Genomic DNA, 17,996 nt, shown 5'->3' with positions numbered 1-17,996 from the left:
TCATTAATTTCAGAAATGAATTTTTAGTGTCTCAAAAATGAGCACTATGAGACCTACACCGTGAACAGAAATTAGTGTACTGTAGTAAGCATGTGACACACACATTATTCTCAGCAGAACATAATGGGAAACATCAAGCTAGGGCATGTTTTGGAAATGCAGCTTTGAGGAATGCCCTGGTTCCTCATACGAAAAACATCTTGGTTGTTGATGATAGTATTCTGCCTGCAAGATGAGGTCCTGGTAAGTCAAGGAAAGCCCTTTAAATGGTGACTTACCTTTATAACTCTAACTGCCTCACCCTGAAATTCTAGCACAGTTACACTGTTACACTGTATGGTTGCAAAAACTTCTTTTATGCCACCAGCATCTTTTTGCTACACTCTCCACAGATTATATGCTAGTACCTGGGTATCACACAAACACAATCAAATTGCAACTCTGCAATGATAACAAGTAATGTAACTAGCCTAGGTCTAGGAAGGACTGACCAGGCCCTAACCTAATACAGATCTTTGATTAAGTCAAAAATGCATTTACTACACCTCACCTACCAAACACCATAGCTTGCTTAGTCTAGCCTACCTTATACGCGCTCAGAATATTTACATTAGCCTAGAGTTGGGCAAAATCATCAAACACAAAGCCTATTTTATAATCAAGTGTGGAATATTTCATAATTGATTGAATATTGTGCTGAAAGTGAAAAACAGAATGGTTGGTGGGTACAGAATGGTTGTAAGCATATTGGTTGTTTACCCTGACTGGGACCTGTGGCTCACTGCCGCTGCCCAGCATCACAAGAGAGAAACATACCAAATATCGCTAGCCCAGGAAAATATTAAAGTGTAAAATTTGAAGAACAGTTTCTAATGAGTGCATATTGCGTTCACACCATTGTAAAGTCAAAAAATCATTAAGTCGCTGTCCATATGATCCAAATATAATTGTAGTGGACAGCTCTTTCACCGTGCCCAGCATCTGTCTCTTCACCTTAATTTTCCTTTGGGAAACTACCTTCTTTCACTCTAGGCTATCTTAGTAGGGCTGTTAAAATCCCTGAAGCCATGGGGTAGGCACATGATCCAAGCTAAGGTAAAGAGATTGGCAGGAATTTGATTCATGAGCCCAATGACACAAGAATTTCATCCTAAAAAATGGTATAGTATTTTTATGAGTGAAATAATACATTTCTACAACACAGTACTGACCAAAAACACTTTAATAAATTGGCTTTGGTCTTCATCCTTTCAAACTTAGGCTAAGTAAAAAATAAACATTACATACACATAGATTAGTTTTTCTAACTTTAGTATATACAAATAAAAATGACAATTAAAAGATAAAATACTTAGCTCTAGAAGAAAGAGAGAAATCTTATCAGCCTGAAAATACTCTGGCCAATTCCTAGTCAGTCACACAAAACTACCTTCTAAGGAAACCTGACCAGTGAGACAGTTAAGTTTGTGCTCTTAGCTATAAAGAATTAAACTTAAAATACACTCACTCTTTCATCTTCTAATGAAAGATAACTTAGTCTCGGAAACAGCATAAGCATTGTTATAGTAAGTCTAGCTCCTAAATGAAAATTTGGGCTGAGTTACAGTTTACTTACTAACCTAGGTAAGAAACCTTTGAAAATCAGCCATGGATCAAAGTATTTACATAAGTTCAAGATGTTATCTTATCTTAGGATGAAAGTTAACACAGGTCCTTAACTTCCTTTAAAAAGAACATTGAAAATTAAACCTTTGTCACAGTCAAAACTTTCAGAAACGTTTCTTAAATATCAAATTTCTCTTCACAGACGCTATGTCCATTTTCTTCATAATCTTCTCTTGTTACCACCATATCTTCAAAATCATCATTCTCCGATATCAATTTTCCACCTTCCCAGGCATAAGTAATAGGGCTAAAAATAAAGGTAAAATAAGTGAACCCAGATGATTTTACAGAACTGAAATGCCAGAAACGTTAATTAGTAACTAAAATGTGGCAATCTCTACCCAACCTGATTTAACAGAAAATCATTTAAAGTGTGAAAATAAGCATAAACTTCATAGGAGTAAAGCAAACTCGGAAAGGAAAGTTGGTCACCACTACAAGTAAGTGTTCTTTTTATTTTCCCGTGCCCTGAATTTATGGACCTTCTACCTCTAATAAAAAGAATACAAGCAAAATATAAAAAATGCATAAAAATAAAAACACTGTAATAATTGAGTCTAACTTTTGTACATGGCAAAGATATGTCATCAAATCAATCCACCCAGCAACCAATGAAATAGATATTATAACTCCCACTTTATAGATTTGGAAAATGAGGTTCAGAGAGGTTAAGACTGAAACTAGGATTCAACTCGGAACTGTTTTCACACAATCTGTGCTTTTGCTCCTATACTTTGTTGCCTCTAATAAATGAGACATTTAAAAGCCACAGTGCATGATAAACTTGCTACATGGTAGGACATGGACAATAAGTAAAATTAGAGCACATCAAACTTTTAGTTCAATTTTATGTACAACCAAGTTAATTGGTTGTAATTCTGTGTAATTGGTTCAATTTGTGTAATTCTACTTCTACTCTTCCTCTCCCCCAATTCAGTTGTAAATATGAAAAATGATAAAGAAAAAAGTGTTTTCCTTACTATATTTATTACATTTCCTAACCTTAAAAAAACCTAAATATATATCTATCTATAAAATCAGATGTGCAATAAAGATTTGATGAATAAAAGAATAAAAATTATTTCTATAGATCCCTTGGCCTGTAATGTATGCATGACTTACACTTAAAATGCAGGATAAAAATCCAATATGCTTCATATTCTAAAGAGTATATGAACATTAATGCTGATAAAAATCATTCCAATATCTAATGATAATTTATTCTTTTATCTGATAGCTATAAAATTAAGTGATCTGATGAGGGTCTTCTATTAACTGCTATTGATTTTGAAAAATTCTTCTTTAGCTTTGAAACAAACCTCTAAAATTAAAAATCAGGTATGTGGGGTCTTGTTTGCAACTCTGCCGCTTAAAACAGTGGAGCAGTGATGGGGGATTATTTAAACATAGATTTGGTGAGAACTTCTGCCTCCAGATAAAGAGAACTGAATTTTAGTCTGGTTACTGCTATTAACTTATCATAAGACCTTTGCTAACTCATGAGCCCTTGTTTATTTACAAATAAGTACACAGAAGAGGATGATCTATAAGACTTTCTTACAGCTCTAAAATTATACCTTAATTATCTGCTTTTTCTCATAAAACAGGATAGGGGGTACATATAAAAGTTTTGAATTATAAAAAAAATGACTACTTAAATGTAAAAGTTTAAGTATTTTAAATTATTTTAAAACATTCCAAAACAACTTACCAATTGACATAATTTATCTTGGTTAAATTCTCAGATTTCTATTCTTCATAGAAACTCTCAAGAAATGGCATATCTCAGATAAATCAAATAGATAAAATTTTTAAAATTTATTTTTTATTTCTTTTTGGCTGCGTTGGGTCATCATTGCTGTGTGCGGGCTTTCTCTAGTTGCAGCGAGCAGGGGCTACTCTTCATTGCTGTGCACGGGCTTCTCATTGCGGTGGCTTCTCCTGTTGCAGAGCACAAGCTCCAGACGCACAGGCTTCAGTAGTTGTGGCACTCGGGCTCAGTAGTTGCAGTTCACGGGCTCTAGAGCCCAGGCTCAGTAGTTGTGACGCACAGTCTTAGTTGCTCCGCGGCATGTGGGATCTTCCTGTACCAGGGCTCGAACTCGTGTCCCCTGCATTGGCAGGCGGATTCTTAACCACTGCTCCACGACGGAAGTCCCAAATCGAATAAATAACCTAAGTGATTTGCCTGTAAAAAATCTCCAAGTAATGATGACTGATTCACTATAGGGAAGTGATCTTACATTAACTGAGCACCCATTATGTACCAACAATAATGGATGCTACTTCACATACTTCATCCCCTTTCATCCACTGAAAGTAAAGTTTTCATTTTTTTTAATTTAATTTTATTTTTTATACAGCAGGTTCTTATTAGTCATCCATTTTATACACATCAGTGTATACATGTCAATCCCAATCGCCCAATTCATCACACCACCATCCTCACCCCCGCATGGCTTCCCCCCCTTGGTGTCCATACGTTTCTTCTCTGTGTCTCAACTTCTGCCCTGCAAACCAGTTCATCTGTACCATTTTTCTAGCTTCCACATACATGCGTTAATATACAATATTGTTTTTCGCTTTCTGACTTACTTCACTCTGTATGACAGTCTCTAGATCCATCCACGTCTCAACAAATGATCCAATTTCATTCCTTTTTATGGCTGAGTAATATTCCACTGTATATATGTACCAAATCTTCTTTAGCCATTCGTCTGTCAATGGGCATTTAGGTTGCTTCCATGACCTGGCTATTTTAAATAGTGCTGCAATGAAAACTGGGGTGCATGTGTCCTTTTGAATTATGGTTTTCTCTGGGTATATGGCCAGTAGTGGGATTGCTGGGTGGTATGGTAGTACTATTTTTAGTTTTTTAAAGAACCTCCATACTGTTTTTCATAGTGGCTGTATCAATTGACATTCGCACCAACAGTGCAAGAGGATACCCTTTTCTCCACACCCTCTCCAGCATCTGTTGTTTGTAGATTTTCTGATGATGCCCATTCTAACTGGTGTGAGGTGATACCTCACTGTAGTTTTGATTTGCATTTCTCTAATAATTAGTAATGTTGAGCAGCTTTTCATGTGTTTCTTGGCCATCTGTATGTCTTCTTCGGAGAAATGTCTGCTTAGGTCTTCTGCCCATTTTTGGATTGGGTTGTTTATTTAATATTGAGCTGCATGAGCTGTTTATTATTTTGGATATTAATCCTTTGTCGGTTGCTTCGTTTGCAAATATTTTCTCCCATTCTGAGGGCTGTCTTTTCGTCTTGTTTATGGTTTCCTTTGCTGTGCAAAAGCTTTGAAGTTTCATTAGGTCCCATAGTTTATTTTTCCTTTTATTTCCATTACTCTAGGAGGTGGATCAAAAAAGATCTTACTGTGATTTATGTCAAAGAGTGTTCTTCCTATGTTTTCCTCTAAGAGTTTTACAGTGTCCAGTCTTACATTTAGGTCTCTAATCCATTTTCAGTTTATATTTGTGTATGGTGTTAGGGAGTGTTCTAATATCATTCTTTTACATGTAGCTGTCCAGTCTTCCCAGCACCAATTATTAAAGAGACTGTCTTTTCTCCATTGTATATCCTTGCCTCCTTTGTCATAGATTAGTTGACCATAGGTGCGTGGGTTTATCTCTGGGCTTTCTATCTTGTTCCATTGATCTATATTTCTGTTTTTGTGCCAATACCATGTTGTCTCGATTACTGTAGCTTTGCAGTACAGTCTGCAGCCACGGAGTCTGATTCCTCCAGCTCCGCTTTTTTCACTCAAGACTGCTTTGGCTATTCGGGGTCTTTTGTGTCTCCATACAAATTTTAAGATTTTTTTGTTCTAGCTCTGTAAAAAATGCCACTGGTAATTTGATAGGGATTGCATTGAACTTGTAGATTGCTGTGGGTAGTACAGTCATTTTCACAATATTGATTCTTCCAATCCAAGAACATGGTATATCTCTCCATTTGTTGGTATCATCTTTAATTTCTTTCATCAGTATCTTATAGTATTCTGCATACAGGTCTTTTGTCTCCATAGGTAGGTTTATTCCTAGGTATTTTATTCTTTTTCTTGCAATGGCAAATCGGAGTGTTTCCTTAATTTCTCTTTCAGATTTTTCATCATCAGTGCATAGGAATCCAAGAGGTTTCTGTGCATTAATTTTGTATCCTGCAACTTCACCAAATTCATTGATTAGCTCTAGTAGTTTCTTGGTGGCATCTTTAGGATTCTCTATGTATGGTATCATGTCATATGCAAACAGTGACAGTTTTACTACTTCTTTTCCAATTTGTATTCCTTTTCTTTCTTTTTCTTCTTTGATTGCCGTGATTAGGACTTCCAAAACTATGTTGAATAACAGTGGTGAGAGTGGACATCCTTGTCTTGTTCCTGATCTTAGAGGAAATGCTTTCAGTTTTTCACCATTGAGAATGATGTTTGCTGTGGGTTTGTTGTATATGGCATTTATTATGTTGAGGTAGGGTCCCTCTATGCCCACTTTCTGGAGAGTTTTTACCATACATGGGTGTTGAATTTTGTCAAAAGCTTTTTCTGCATCTATTGAGATGATCATATGGTTTTTCTTCTTCAATTTGTTAATATGGTGTATCACATTGATTGATTTGTGTATATTGAAGAATCCTTGCATCCCTGGATAAATCACACTTGATCATGGTGTATGATCCTTTTAATGTGTTGTTGGATTCTGTCTGCTAGTATTTTGTTGAGGATTTTTGCATCTATGTTCATCAGTGATATTGGCCTGTAGTTTTCTTTTTTTGTAGTATCTTTGTTTGGTTTTGGTATCAGGGCGATGGTGGCCTCATAGAATGAGTTTGGGAGTGTTCCTTCCTCTGCAATGTTTTGGAAGAGCTTGAGAAGGATGGGTGTTAGCTCTTCTCTAAATGTTTGATAGAATTTACCTGTGAAGCCATCTGGTCCTGGACTTCTGTTTGTTGGAAGATTTTTAATCACAGTTCCAATTTCATTACTTGTGATTAGTCTATTTATATTTTCTGTTTCTTCCTGGTTCAGTCTTGGAAGGTTATACCTAAGAATTTGTCCATTTCTTCCAGGTTGTCCATTTTATTGGCATAGGGTTGCTTATAGTAGTCTCTTAGAATGCTTTGTATTTCTGTGGTGTCTGTTGTAACTTCTCCTTTTTCATTTCTAATTTTATTGATTTGAGTCCTCTCCCTCTTTTTCTTGATGAGTCTGGCTAATGGTTTATCAATTTTGTTTATCTTCTCAAAGAACCAGCTTTTAGTTTTATTGATCTTTGCTATTGTTTTGTTTCTATGTCATTTATTTCTGCTCTGACCTTTATGATTTCCTTCCTTCTGCTAACTTTGTGTTTTGTTCTTCTTTCTCTAGTTCCTGTAGGTGTAAGGTTAAATTGTTTATTTGAGATTTTTCTTGTTTCTTGAGGTAGGCTTGTATAGCTATAAACTTCCCTCTTAGAACTGCTTTTACTGCATCCCATAGGTTTTGGATCGTTGTGTTTTCATTGTCATTTGTCTCTACGTATTCTTTGATTTCCTCTTTAATTTCTTCAGTGATCTCTTGGTCATTTAGTAAAGTATTGTTTACCCTCCATGTGTTTGTGTTTTTTATGTTTTTTTCCCTGTAATTCACTTCTAATCTCATAGCGCTGCGGTCAGAAAAGATGCTTGATATGATTTCAATTTTCTTAAATTTACTGAGGCTTGACTTGTGACCCAAGATGTGATCTGTCTTGGACAATATTCCGTGCGCACTTGAGGAGGAAGTGTAATCTGCTGTCTTTGGATGGAGTGTCCCATAAATATCAATTAAATCTATCTGGACTATTGTGTCATTTAAAGGTTCTGTTTCCTTATTTATTTTCATTTTGGATGATCTGTCCATTGGTATAAGTGAGGTGTTAAAGTCCCCCACTATTATTGTGATACTGTCGATTTCCTTTTATAGCTGTTAGCAGTTGCCTTATGTGAGGTGCTCCTATGTAGAGGGCATATATATTTATAATTGTTATATCTTCTTCCTGGATTGATCCCTTGATCATTATGTAGTGTCCTTCCTTGTCTCTTGTAACATTTTTTATTTTAGAGTCTATTTTATCTGATCTGAGTATTGCTATTCCAGCTTTCTTTTGATTTCCATTTGCATGGAATATCTTTTTCCATCCCCTCACTTTCAGTCTGTATGTGTCCCTAGGTCTGAAGTGGGTCTCTTGTAGACAGCATATAGATGGGTCTTGGTTTTGTATGCATTCAGCAAGCCTGTGTCTTTTGGTTGGAGCATTTAATCCATTCACGTTCAAGGTAATTATCAATATGTATGTTCCTATGACCATTTTCTTATTTCTTTTGGGTTTGTTTTTGTAGGTCCATTTCTTCTCTTGTGTTTCCCACTTAGAGAAGTTCCTTTAGCATTTGTTGTAGAGCTGGTTTGGTGGTGCTGAATTCTCTTAGCTTTGCTTGACTGTAAAGCTTTTGATTTCTCCATCGAATCTGAATGAGATCCTTGCCGGGTAGAGTAATCTTGGTTGTAGTTTCTTCCCTTTCATCACTTTAAATATATCAGCCAGTCCCTTCTGGCTTGTAAAGTTTCTGCTGAGAAATCTGCTCTTAACCTTATGGGAGTTCCCTTGTATGTTGTCATTTTTCCCTTGCTGCTTTCAATAAATTTTCTTTGCCTTTAATTTTTGCCAATTTGATTACTATGTGTCTCCGTGTTTCTTCCTGGGTTTATCCTGCCTGGGACTCTCTGCGCTTCCTGGACTTGGGTGGCTATTTCCTTTCCCATGTTAGGGATGTTTTCAACTATAATCTCTTCAAATATTTTCTCTGGTCCTTTCTCTCTCTCTTCTCCTTCTGGGACCCCTATAATGCGAATGTTGTTGCACTTAATGTTGTCTCAGAGGCTTCTTAGGCTGTCTTCATTTCTTTTCATTGTTTTTTCTTTATTCTGTTCTGCAGCAGTGAATTCCACCATTCTGTCTTCCAGGTCACTTATCCGTTCTTCTGCCTCAGTTATTCTGCTATTGATTCCTTCTAGTGTAGTTTTCATTTCAGTTATTGTATTGTTCATCTCTGTTTGTTTGTTCTTTAATTCTTCTAGGTCTTTGTTAAACATTTCTTGCATTTTCTCGATCTTTGCCTCCATTCTTTTTCCGAGGTCCTGGATGGTCTTCACTCTCATTATTCTGAATTCTTTTTCTGGAAGTTTGCCTATCTCCACTTCAGTTAGTTGTTTTTCTGGGGCTTTATCTTGTTCCTTCCTCTGGTACATAGCCCTCTGCCTTTTCATCTTGTCTATCTTTCTGTGAATGTGGGTTTTGTTCCACAGGCTGCAGGATTGTAGTTTCTTGCTTCTGCAAGAAGATTGTAGGATTGTAGTTCTTGCTTCTGCTGTTTGCCCTCTGGTGGATGAGGCTATATAAGAGGCTTGTGTTAAGTTTCCTGATGGGAGGGACCTGTGGTGGCTAGAGCTGACTCTTGCTCTGGTGGGCAGAGCTCAGTAAAACTTTAAACCGTTTGACTGTTGATGGGTGGGGCTGGGTTCCCTCCCTGTTGGTTGTTTGGCCTGAGGCAACCCAACACTGGAGCCTACCTGGGCTCTTTGGTGGGGCTAATGGCAGACTCTGGGAGGGCTCACGCCAAGGAGTACTTCCGAGAACTTCTGCTGCCAGTATCCTTGTTCCCACAGTGAGCCACAGCCACCCCCCACCTCTGCAGGTGACCCTCCAACACTAGCAGGTAAGTCTGGTTCAGTCTTCCCTGGGGTCACTGCTCCTTCCCCTGGGTCCCGATGCACACACTACTTTGTGTGTGCCCTCCAAGAGTGGAGTCTCTGTTTCCCACAGTCCTGTCGTAGTCCTGCAATCAAATCCCGCTAACCTTCAAAGTCTGATTCTCTAGGAATTCCTCTTCCCACTGCCAGACCCCCAGGTTGGTAAGCCTGATGTGGGGCTCAGAACCTTCACTCCAGTGGGTGGACTTCTGTGGTATAAGTGTCCTCCAGCCTGTGAGTTACCCACCTAGCAGTTATGGGATTTGATTTTACTGTGATTGCGCCCCTCCTACCGTCTCATTTTGGCTTCTCCTTTGTCTTTGGATGTGCGGTATCTTTTTTGGTGAGTTCCAGTGTCTTCCTGTCGATGACTGTCCAGCAGCTATATCATTTCATTTTTTTGAGAAAAGAAAAATGAGCATCCCAAAGGTGAAATTAACCTGGCAACCCAGTAGAAACAGGCTTTAAACTCAAGTCTGCTTACAGACCTCTTTATCTGTAAACTAACTTCCATGATTTGTTTCTATATAAGCCAACACTTACTTTTCAGGCAGCACAACAGAAACATCATAATCTGTTGGAGTGAGACATCGAACTTCCGAGTAAACCCGATCTCTAAATCCCGGGAAAAGGGAATTTCCTCCCGTCAAAACAATGTTCTTAAAAAAATGCGGCTGCATTTCTTTTAAAAGAGAAAAATAGGAGAAAGAAAAAAGGCATTAGAATATCTGTTTCCTTATCTTTCTGGAGAAATGGGGATGAGAGATTAGGTAAAAGCAATTGGGGATGAAAGTTACTGGTTGGGAAACCATATAGTTTTTTATAACCATATAAATTATAACTTATAAGATTTTATAATGAGGTTATCATTTATACAAATAAACATATTAAACAGAAATATGACCTCACAGTTCTTTAAAAGAAAGGCTAAGGTGAACGGGTTGAATTACTAGCAACTTATTACATATACATGTAAGCTATACATAAATGAGTAAAATGCTAGTAGCAGACATTTGAAAATTAAAATTGTTCTCCCCTAAAATGGAGGAGGTCTTTATGTAGGCTGAGACTGTTAGCTAGTGTAAAGATGAAAAGGAGGTCCTTCATAACATTTTAAACTTGAAAATCCAAGTTTCCATGTTATCTCACTGAGACACACATTCTTATTGTGCAACACTTACAATGATAGTGAAAAATACTCAATCTATAATAATATTTAAAGAAAGGATCTTATGTTCTACACTCATTAAAGTTACATGATAGCAAATATTAAGTGCCACATGGTTAGTCAATCTTAAAGGGCTACCAAGCACCACTGGGAAATTTGTCAGGAATTGATAGGTACTGGCCATCCCACCTAATGCTCCTGTTCACAAAACAGGGACAGAGTACTGCTACGTTAATATTGAGTCTTACAACACAACATTAAAACAGTGTAGTACAAAATGTTGTATATCTCATGACTGCAACTTTAGATAGAATGAGAAATCAATATGAAATATTAATGTGAAATTAGTTGTGAAATAACTATATTAAGGTGATGGCATTATCTGACTTTTTTTCTTTTTTAATGGGAGGAAAGGACACTGCATAGGCAAGATTTTCTCCAATGCCTACACTGTTCCTTATGAACTAGGAAGACATTTTTAAGCTATAAAGGTACTCCAAAACTTTAGAACATTATTTAGTTAAATCATGCTTCAGGAGAACCCAGAAATCACTGTGAAGCACTATACTTCAATCTCATTAAAACTAACTTCCTGTATATTAATCAAAATGTAACAGAAGGAATAAACCAGTCTCATCAACAGCTAAAACCCATTAAATTGTTAAATTATAAATTTCTACTCTGTGCAAGTTTGGCTTAAATTAAAACTTTTTAAATGGATATAGCAATTTAATACTTATAAAGAGATGAAGTTCTTCAAATTTAAGCAGACCATAATTACTCTTCCCATATCAAATTTACAATCTAGGATCAATAAAGAATTAGTCAAGTAAAATAAAGTACAATAAAGAATTATTCAAGTTAGATCTGGAAATCTCTGCAAATAAAGTAGCCATTTGCTCAAATTATTTAGAAGAAACAGATGACTTCTCTAGGGTTCACAGAGCTTATGATTTTTAAAAAATATCATTATTCCTCATTATTTATGCACCTTCAGGTAAGTTCTGAATTGAATAGACAATAGCTTCTGGAATTCCCATTTCTTGAATTCCTATATCAGAAGGATTAAAGAGTATTTCTGGAACAGCAAATCTCTCATTGGCCAGACGAAGAATTTGTTCCCCAGATTTATATTTTCCACTTAACACCATTTCTTCTCTTGGCTTAAAGAAAAATAAGATGAAAAGTTTAAGTTATGTTATTTAGCTCACATCACTAATAACATTTAGTAATATGTAATACCAATATATTAACCATGTTCTTGGAAGTTTCAGGATTCTCAAAAGTTAGAAAAATGTGGTCTTCTCTGCTGTTGCCTAACCACACAAATAAATAACTACTGACTCTTAATATAGCTATTCCCCCAAAGATGATCTGGCTTTATTCCACACATTTTAAAACAGAAAGAAAGAAAAGGAGAATAGAGCAGAAGGAACTTCATAATCTACCTCTAAGAGTGATTCCAGTTTTTAAAGAACAAAGAACATACTCTAAATAAAAAACACTGTACCTTATGTTTCCAGCACTATCTACTTTCACTCCCCTGACCTTGCCTTAGATTTTTATTGGGCATTATGGTTTTATTCTATTAGGATTTCCCCTTTCCCTTGTGCAAAAAGCCTACATCATTAAATTTCTTTATTATTTATTCAATCTCTATTCAAAAAACAGTTTCCAAAATGATTTAAGCAAATACTGGACTTTATCACTGAAATTCTTTTGCTATTTATTTTCTGTTAACCCACCCACTCTGTGAGCTGTGCTCCTGAAGGGGCCAGAAAAAAATAATCTCCTTCTACAGCATTCTACATCATTAAAATAATGGTCCCTCTCAATTGCACTAAGACTCATCAGCTTTTCTAGATTGTTAAAGACATTAACTTCATTTGACTCGTATATGCAATTTTCCACCTGTAACAGAGTATATCCCAATCCTCTATATAAATATAAAAATACTTAAAATATATGAAAAGAAATATTAATAATTTATTGTTAAAGAGTAAACTATATAAAAACTATTCCTTAATATAATTAGTCATCTACTCTCTGTTCAGGTTTCAGCTTCCTCAGAGAGGCTTCTTCTGACTCCCAAATAAAAGATCCCTCTAGTATTCTTACTATCACCCTGTATTATCCTTCATCATCTACACTGTTCACCATCACATATCCACTACCCAGTATAGCATGCCAGTCAACAATGTGGTGTTTGTTTTAGGCATTTTACATACATTATCATACTGAATTCTCATATAACCCTGTAAGGTAGATATATTTTCCTTTTACTAATGATGCAATTGCACTAGGCAAGGTTACGTGACTTGCTCAAGATCATTCAACTAATAACTCGAGCACACACAATATATTCCTCCTACTACATTGCCTCTCTTAACCTGGATATGAATGATTCTGATTTCTATCATTTGGAAATTCCATGCTTGAAACTTTCTTTTTTTTAAAAATTTTTTTGGCCACGTCATACAGCATGTGGGATCTTAGTTACCAGACCAGTTGATCAAACCTGCAACCCCTGCACTGGAAGCATGGATTCTTAACCACTGGACTACCAGGGAAGTCCCTTGAAACATTATTTTTAAATAAAAATATCCTAAAAATTACACAAAATTCACAATACCCTATGAAGAACAAGGAAAACTACACATCACTTTCAACCCGATTAAACTATGGTTGCACTAGCAAAGAGAAGAATATTATTTCTTCACAGATAAAGTATTCTTCCTTCTCAGGCAGAATGGAAAATACTTCCTATAAATTTACAAATTCATTTAAAAATGATATTGGCTTGAGTGTATAGGATATAACTCATATTGTCAACACTCAAAATAACTTGAGACAGATACAGACTTGGACAATTTAATTTGACAAAACATTAGAGGTTATCTAGTCCACAGCCCTGATTTTACAGAAGAAGATCATGTGACTGACCCAGGGTCAAATATCTAACTGGGGGAAAAGCCAGAACTAGATATCCTTGCTGAATGTTAGGTCTAAAGCCACTAATTGTTAATATATAATCTGGAACTACAAGTATTTTCTGTTTCTAAGAGTACAATTTCAAAAAGATTTTTGTTTTAGACATAGACAAATGAAGGAATTTATAAAGGCTGCTGGGAGTTGCTATTTTAGTCAATACAAGTCATGATTACTGTACAGCCCTCATAAATTTCATTCCGGTACCATGAAAGAAATGTTTAAACTACAATGGCTCTGCAGAAAGTGATAACAGTTAACTATGAGGGCAATTTTCTCAATTTAGGTCAGTAAAGCATTCATTACACTTTCGTAAGCATCCTCTTTCTGTTAAAAAATAAAACCGGAATTTCTATCGGTTGTAATCAGTAACAATATTACAGACCTTATTATTATTGTTACTATCATCAGTAGTAGAAAATCAAGGTTGTAAGTTTTTCCTAAGTATTTAAAAATATTCTTGAATAAACTATCAAGGTCCGAGTTTAACAATATCCTAAGTATAAAGGCTCTCAAACAAGTATAATTCTCTTTCATCTTATGCAGTATTGTTTTTCTAGTTTCATAAGTATTTAACAGCCCTCATCAAAGATTTTGATTGTCAGGCAATGATGAAAACAAGTTAATCAAGTATTAAATTTAAAAAATATATTTTAGGAGTAATCCTAACATATACAAAATATAACCATTTCTAAACCTTAAAAATTATTAAGATGTACACAATTTAACATGTATTGTGGTAAAAATGTTGTATTGTGGTAAAAATGTTAACATTAATTGACAAAGTAAAGGTTAATCCATTATTTCTGAAATATTTGATGTAACATTCCATCATCTGGTAAAAGTTCAGTCCAACTGACTATGTCCACTCAACTGATGTTAAAGTGTACAAGTAACAGGGAGTCTATACTCAATTAGTGAAGTGCCGTCATAACAAGATTCTGATCACAAGGCCAAAGGCCAATAAAAGAGCTGCAAACAATACAATGTGGCTTCTGCCTTTTTTCTCCAAAGCTGATGAGTAAAACAATAATCAACTGGGGGAACAACCATGACTCTACTAGCTCACTATGTAAGGTGTAGGATTGAGAAATCAAGGCTTATGATTTGGGAAGGAAGCTAGCAGAGTTCAGCAGATAATGTCCAATAAACTGGTAAGTTCTCATTTGCAGGGCAAGCAAGAACTACAGTTTAAAAAAGAGAAAGATTTCCAAACATAGCTGATAGTCCAATCACCTGGAAGAAATTTTTTTCTTTTTTAGAGATTAAGTTTAAGTTTTCAAACTTAGGCACTAAGCATTTCCAGGGACAGGGACTGAGAACATGGATACCAATTTTTCTTCAAGTGACCCAGGTGATTTTTAGTCAGGTTTGGAGGAGCTGGGAATTACTGAGACTTTACTCAGGGTCCATCCCTGTAGAAATATGGATTACTTTACCACCATGAGTCCAGAGTGCTATAAATTCTCCACAAGGTGTTTTATATCACTGGACTGTTTTAATCAGCTATAATAAATGAGGATGATCAAACGTGCCTAATGAGAAAGTGGCTTGGTATCTATATGTTTGGGGCAGTTTTCCCTGTCTTGTAAAGAAAAAAATACACCTTCCATATCCTAAGTGGGACATGGGCTTCCAGTTTCTCTCCCCAGTTCATGCCAGACAACATGATCCCATAATCTGTCACAATTCCCACTTCTGAAAGCTGGCTTTGGTCCTTCCGCAAGGATATGTTTGTAAGGACATTACAGGATGATTTTGATTTTTATGAGTACCTGGGTAGCCTCCTCTGAATTCTGATGTGTATTTCACCTCAATAATCTGGCCACGAAATTTTTTTAATTTCAGGCATAAAAACAAGTATAAATAATTATATAAAACCCATATATCCGGACTTCCCTGGTGGCGCAGTTGTTAAGAGTCTGCCTACTAATGCAGGGGACACAGGTTCGAGCCTTGCTCCAGGAAGATCCCACATGCTGCAGAGCAACTAAGCCCGTGCGCCACAACTACTGAGCCTGTGCTCTAGAGCATGCAAGCCACAACTACTGAGCCCATGTGCCACAACTACTGAAGCTCATGCGCCTGGAGCCCGTGCTCTGCGAGCCCGTGCTCCGCAAAAAGAGAAGCCACTGCAATGAGTAGCCCATGCGCCACAACGAAGAGTAGCGCTCGCTCACTGCAACTAGAGAAAGCCTGTGCAAGCAATGAAGATGAAACACAGCCAAAAAATAAATAATTAAAAAAAAAAAGAAAAAACCCCATATATCCATCAACCATTTTAATGTAACTTCACAGATATAACACTCCCCCTTTAAATTTGGTGTTATCATTCACATACATAGTTTATATACTTTTACTTCATATTTATAAATTCCTAAACATAATAATTATTCTGAATAGCCTGAAATGGTATACGTCCTTCTAAAACTGGCTTTTAGACATCATCATGTTTTAGACAGAAACACATTTCTGAGACTTATCCATGATGATCACGTAGCTCTACTTCATTTTCACTGCTTATTTTATAATATGAATATATCAAAATTTATCTATTTTTCTACCATTAATGGCTACCTAGGCTCTTCCCAATTTCTCACTCTTTTAATGTATACTACAATGAACATTACCATACATGTCCCCTTGAGAAAATATCTCCTTGTGCTTAAATTTCTGACCAAAGATTTTTAACTTCCTACCATTCCTCACCAAGCCAGTAACTAGAAGGGCAAACTTCACATTTACCCAACCACAGAACTGATAATTTACCTGAGCTGTTCAAAGATAGGGAGAAATTACTTTGTTTTCACATCCAAGATAAACTCATCTCAACGCTTTGAAAGTGCACTGGATTTTGCTGTTTTCAACTACAATCTGATAGCAGAGCCTTGGGTCAGCTGTGCCAGTAATATTCACAACAAATAACCTACTTCTAAGTGGACTTAAACTAATTCTTAATGAAACACAAAAGGGTAAACCATAATATAGGTAATGATACTGTTAACCTCCAGATTTGTCCCATGTGCTATCATGGCAGATAGTTCTTTTTCTAAATAACTTTAGTAGAGATATTAACTAATCATTCATACACTGATGCCTAAAGAAATGGCCACCAGGCAGGAAGGCAGTCATCAACAACTCTGTGAGATTCCACCCATCCCAGCTGGATGCTGTGCAAACCTGACTGAGGTGGTCACTTGAAGAAATATCACTGAGTATTTTTTAAATTACCTTACATCACAGACTTAGAAAACAAACTTATGGTTACCAAAGGAGAAAGGTGGGGGGAGGGATAAATTAGGAGGTTGGGATTAACATACACTATTATATATAAAATAGATAATCAACAAGAACCTACTGTACAGCACAGGGAACTCTACTTAATACTCTGTAATAACCTATATGGGAAAGGATCTGAAAGAGAATAGATATATGTATAACTGAATCACTTTGGTGTACACCTGAAATTAACACAACACTGTAAATCAACTATACGCCAATATAAAATAAAGTTTTAAAAATTACCTTACAAAAGCCCTTTTTAATTGTACTAAAGTCAGGCAAAACATAGTCTACCATTACCGTATTTTCTTCTCCTTTCAACCTGGAAAACAAAACACAGACTTATAAAATATTTTAACTATGTGTAACATTACCCAAGAATCAACTTTCTAATTCTTAGGTTACCATTATACATACTTGGCAATATCCATGTCTCTATAAAAATCCTGAGACACATAGCATACATCTTCTTTCACTTGATTAATCACATGTGTTTCATCCATAACATGTAACTGCCTAAACAGAAAAAAAAAATGGTAACGTGAAATAAAAAAAATTTAGACCCACCACCAGTCCCTCCCATCAGGAAACTTGCACAAGCCTCTTAGATAGCCTCATCCACCAGAGGGCAGACAGCAGAAGCAAGAACTACAATCCTGCAGCCTGTGGAACAAAACCCACATTCACAGAAAGACAGACAAGATGAAAAGGCAGAGGGCTATGTACCAGATGAAGGAACAAGATAAAACCCGAGAAAAACAACTGAATGAAGTGGAGATAGGCAAACCTCCAGAAAAAGAATTCAGAATACTGAGAGTGAAGACGATCCAGGACTTCGGAAAAAGAATGGAGGCAAAAATCGAGAAAATGCAAGAAATGTTTAACAAAGACCTAGAAGAATTAAAGAACAAACAAACAGAGATGAACAATACAATAACTGAAATGAAAACTACACTAGAAGGAATCAATAGCAGAATAACTGAGGCAGAAGAACGGATAAGTGACCTGGAAGACAGAATGGTGGAATTCACTGCTGCAGAACAGAATAAAGAAAAAACAATGAAAAGAAATGAAGACAGCCTAAGAGACCTCTGGGACAACATTAAATGCAACAACATTC

The 17,996-nt window shown here is 36.2% G+C and overlaps 1 protein-coding gene across 3 annotated transcripts in view; it reads right to left on the bottom strand.

The window, feature by feature from the left end:
- Positions 1-1,204: 1,204 nt before the first annotated feature.
- ACTR6 (actin related protein 6) overlaps positions 1,205-17,996 on the bottom strand; it is a 31,399-nt gene continuing 14,607 nt past the window's right edge. The window contains exons 7-11 of one of the 3 annotated variants that reach the window (XM_022600046.3): positions 17,294-17,392; positions 17,177-17,198; positions 11,598-11,769; positions 9,982-10,120; positions 1,205-1,912 (exon numbers count right to left, since the gene is read on the bottom strand). In XM_022600046.3, coding sequence (XP_022455754.1) covers positions 1,783-1,912; positions 9,982-10,120; positions 11,598-11,769; positions 17,177-17,198; positions 17,294-17,392 — 562 coding nt within the window. In that variant the 3' untranslated portion in view covers positions 1,205-1,782. The other 2 variants (XM_022600045.3, XM_089921161.1) reach the window with 2 other exon arrangements.

This window comes from Delphinapterus leucas, chromosome 11 (assembly GCF_059928025.1).
Source record: "Delphinapterus leucas isolate spDelLeu-1000000601 "Yukka" chromosome 11, BTC_Dleu_Yukka2, whole genome shotgun sequence".
Lineage (NCBI taxonomy): Eukaryota > Metazoa > Chordata > Mammalia > Artiodactyla > Monodontidae > Delphinapterus > Delphinapterus leucas.
Note: the sequence above shows the minus strand (reverse complement) of the source record. Positions and strands in the feature narration are given on the sequence as shown.